Source organism: Microtus ochrogaster, unplaced genomic scaffold, assembly GCF_000317375.1.
Source record: "Microtus ochrogaster isolate Prairie Vole_2 unplaced genomic scaffold, MicOch1.0 UNK2928, whole genome shotgun sequence".
NCBI classification, from domain to species: domain Eukaryota; kingdom Metazoa; phylum Chordata; class Mammalia; order Rodentia; family Cricetidae; genus Microtus; species Microtus ochrogaster.
The window spans coordinates 1-2,831 of record NW_004952026.1 but is presented as its reverse complement, the minus strand read 5'-3'; the positions used below and the strand labels follow the sequence as shown (position 1 = coordinate 2,831).

General features: G+C 39.2%; 1 protein-coding gene across 1 annotated transcript; it reads left to right on the top strand.

Moving 5' to 3' along the window:
* Positions 1-877: 877 nt before the first annotated feature.
* On the top strand, positions 878-2,772 carry LOC102000706 (cytosolic 5'-nucleotidase 3A-like). The gene is made up of 2 exons (XM_005372371.3): positions 878-1,081; positions 1,983-2,772. The coding sequence occupies exons 1-2, from the start codon at positions 893-895 to the stop codon at positions 2,217-2,219; spliced, it is 426 nt and encodes a 141-aa protein (XP_005372428.1). The 5' UTR covers positions 878-892; the 3' UTR covers positions 2,220-2,772.
* Positions 2,773-2,831: the final 59 nt, after the last annotated feature.

Sequence of the window (2,831 nt, the reverse complement as noted above, 5' to 3'; positions counted from 1 at the left end):
AAGAAGTTTGTTCATTTAGATTTGACAAGAGCATTGAAAGATTTAAGTGATGATTTGTATTTCCTTTCTCCAAAATGTAAAAAAAAAAAAAAAAATTAAGACTAATGTATAGACTTAAGTAACCATTATCATTTTCAAGTTCTTCAGGAAACCGGTTTTGAAAGATCTGAAATTTAAAGGAAATATTATAAGCTAGAAAGGTTTCAACTAAGAAGTATTTCTGAATCTACCTTTGGAATTCTTATGCTTTGAAAACTTTACAGGGAAGGGAAACATTTTAGTTTATAGGTAAAATATTTGGAAGGCTTGGCTTAGTGTTGAAACCTGTGATTACAGTGTTTAGGAGGCAGAGGTCGGGGAATCACAGGCAGCTGAAGGCCAACTTGGTCTACTTAGTAATTACTGTACGGCACGCACATGCGCGCACACATGTGTGTGTGCACTATTTATAGTGTTTGGTTTATAATTTTGTGAAAATCATCAAACTTACTTTCAGTACTTTGCACCAACCTTCAGTTTTTTTCAACTTGTTGGTAATATGGTGGTAAGCAGCAAAGTTTGCTGCTCTACTCTTGTGGAGGTAGGAAGGGCAGAGCAGCGGGACCTCAGGCAGGTGGCCTTCAGCTCAGCCTAGGGGGCTTTAAAGGGCTTTTTGCGGTATGATTTGACCCTTTGCTTTTAAATGGTGTAAATTGTAGGCTTTTATCCATGCTTGCTGTAAGTCTAAAACGTCTAACTGGAACTGTGAGAACTAATGGCCAGGCAAAAGCTCGGTCATTGTTTTAGAATGAGAATATGATTTGCAGAAATAGGTAGAAATATTTTTGTTTTATACTTTCTAAGTTAGAGAGAGAGAGAGAGAGACAGAGAGAGAGAGAAATCGATCTTGCTAATGACCTCTCTTGTCTCCACTTGCAGGGAAGGATATGAGAATTTCTTTGGTAAACTTCATCAGCACAGTATCCCTGTGTTCATATTTTCTGCTGGTATCGGTGATGTGCTTGAAGAAGTTATACGTCAAGCTGGAGTTTATCATTCAAATGTCAAAGTTGTATCCAACTTCATGGATTTTGATGAAAATGTAAGGATATGAATTCATTCCTTAAGGCTAATATCCAACCTGAACTATTTAATCATGTAAATTCACGTGTTCTTTATTAATATCAGGTAGATGTTTGTTAAATTAGATGATGCTGGTAGGCTATTAATGAGATTTGCTTTCTCAACATTGTATGTATATTTTATGCCCTCCTTAAAGTTTTATTAACAAGTTAATAAGCGAATATTAAAATTCACAAAACTTACATGACATTAATTTAACATTGCAACCCTAAAGACTACATCTTAAGTGGAAAAAAAAAGATATGAGTAATGCTAGCATTTTTTTTTTCAATGAGTATACTGTAAAGTGTTCTGGGCATATTGGAGAATGATGTAATCCAAGCATTCAGAAGGCTGAGATTAGTAGGGTCATGAGCTCAATGCCTGGGCCACACAGTCTCAAGCAAAATAAAATAACAGCAAAAAACATAAAATAAAATCCTTTGGCTAGGAACAAAATGAAAAGTAAAAGTTGAATTACTGACTAGCTGAGTTTTGCCATTTAAAGAAGAGAATATGCTTTTTTGGGCCCTCCTACCTGTCTTGGGCTTCTGTGTTTGAAATCAAGTCAAAGACAAATTTAAAGATATGGCAAATCGTGGCATCTATTTAGAATCGTAAAATGTAAAAGCTCTAACAAGTAGAGTTTGTAAAACCTATTATTTCAAGCCAGAGAATGGCTCAGGACTTAAAGGTGCTCCTCACCAAGCCTGACAACGGGTTTTAATCCCCAGGTGCGCACAGTAGAAGGAGGGGGCCAGCTCCTGCAAGTCGTCCCCTTACCCTTCAAATATTCACTGCCACATGCACCTGTATACATACACATGCCATGAACAAATATAATAAAGTGTTTCTTACGCAGTTCTTTAAATATCTCATAGGGAGTGCTGAAAGGATTCAAAGGAGAACTAATTCATGTATTCAACAAACACGATGGTGCCTTGAAGAACACAGACTATTTCAACCAACTAAAAGACAACAGCAACATTATTCTGCTGGGGGACTCCCAGGGAGACCTGAGGATGGCAGACGGTGTAGCCAACGTTGAACACATTCTGAAAATTGGGTATCTGAATGACAGAGTGAGTGTGCAGGGCTGTAGTTTAATATTCTCTTGAAAAATGCACGATGAAACCTTGTAACCAGTTGCCAAAGACAGGTGAGAAAGGTATTTTACTGTCCTGCTTTGGAGTGACAGAGGAGATAGGAAGCACAGACCTGTGTGAGCTTTGGAGGGCACAGTCCCCAAGTGGCAGCAGGCAGCACTTCCTAGTCATGAGGATCAAAGCTGTCTTCATGCATTGCCAAACGTTCCTTGTACAGAGTTGCCCAAAGTCAGAGCCCCCGGAGTGGAAAGAAACTATTTAGGGAGAAAAGTACCCATGTGGAAACTTCCTGTCCCTGAGTCTAAGGCAAAGAATAAGCTAGCCGTGGTGATGCAGGCCTGTGTTCGCAGCCATCGGGAGGCTGAGGCAGGAGGACTCAGCCTGAAGGCCAGGGTAAGCTTAGACAGCAAGACCGTGTCTCAGAAAATTAAAACCTCAATCAGAAACAAAATTATTTCCTTTAAAAAGAATTTGAGAATGTTTTATTTACAACTTTTATGAAATTGGATTTTGCTGGGCGGTGGTGGCGCGCACCTTTAATCCCAGCACTTGGGAGGCAGAGGCAGGCGGATCTCTGTGAGTTCAAGGCCAGTATGGTCTATAGTGTTCTATAGACAACCAGAA

What these genes read in the sequence shown, in the direction of transcription:
- LOC102000706 (XM_005372371.3), top strand. Translation starts at nt 893, where the DNA reads ATGACCTCTCTTGTCTCCACTTGCAGGGAAGGATATGAGAATTTCTTT. An exon ending in TCATGGATTTTGATGAAAAT is followed by an intron (nt 1,082 to 1,982) that starts GTAAGGATATGA and finishes AATATCTCATAG; the next exon opens with GGAGTGCTGAAAGGATTCAA.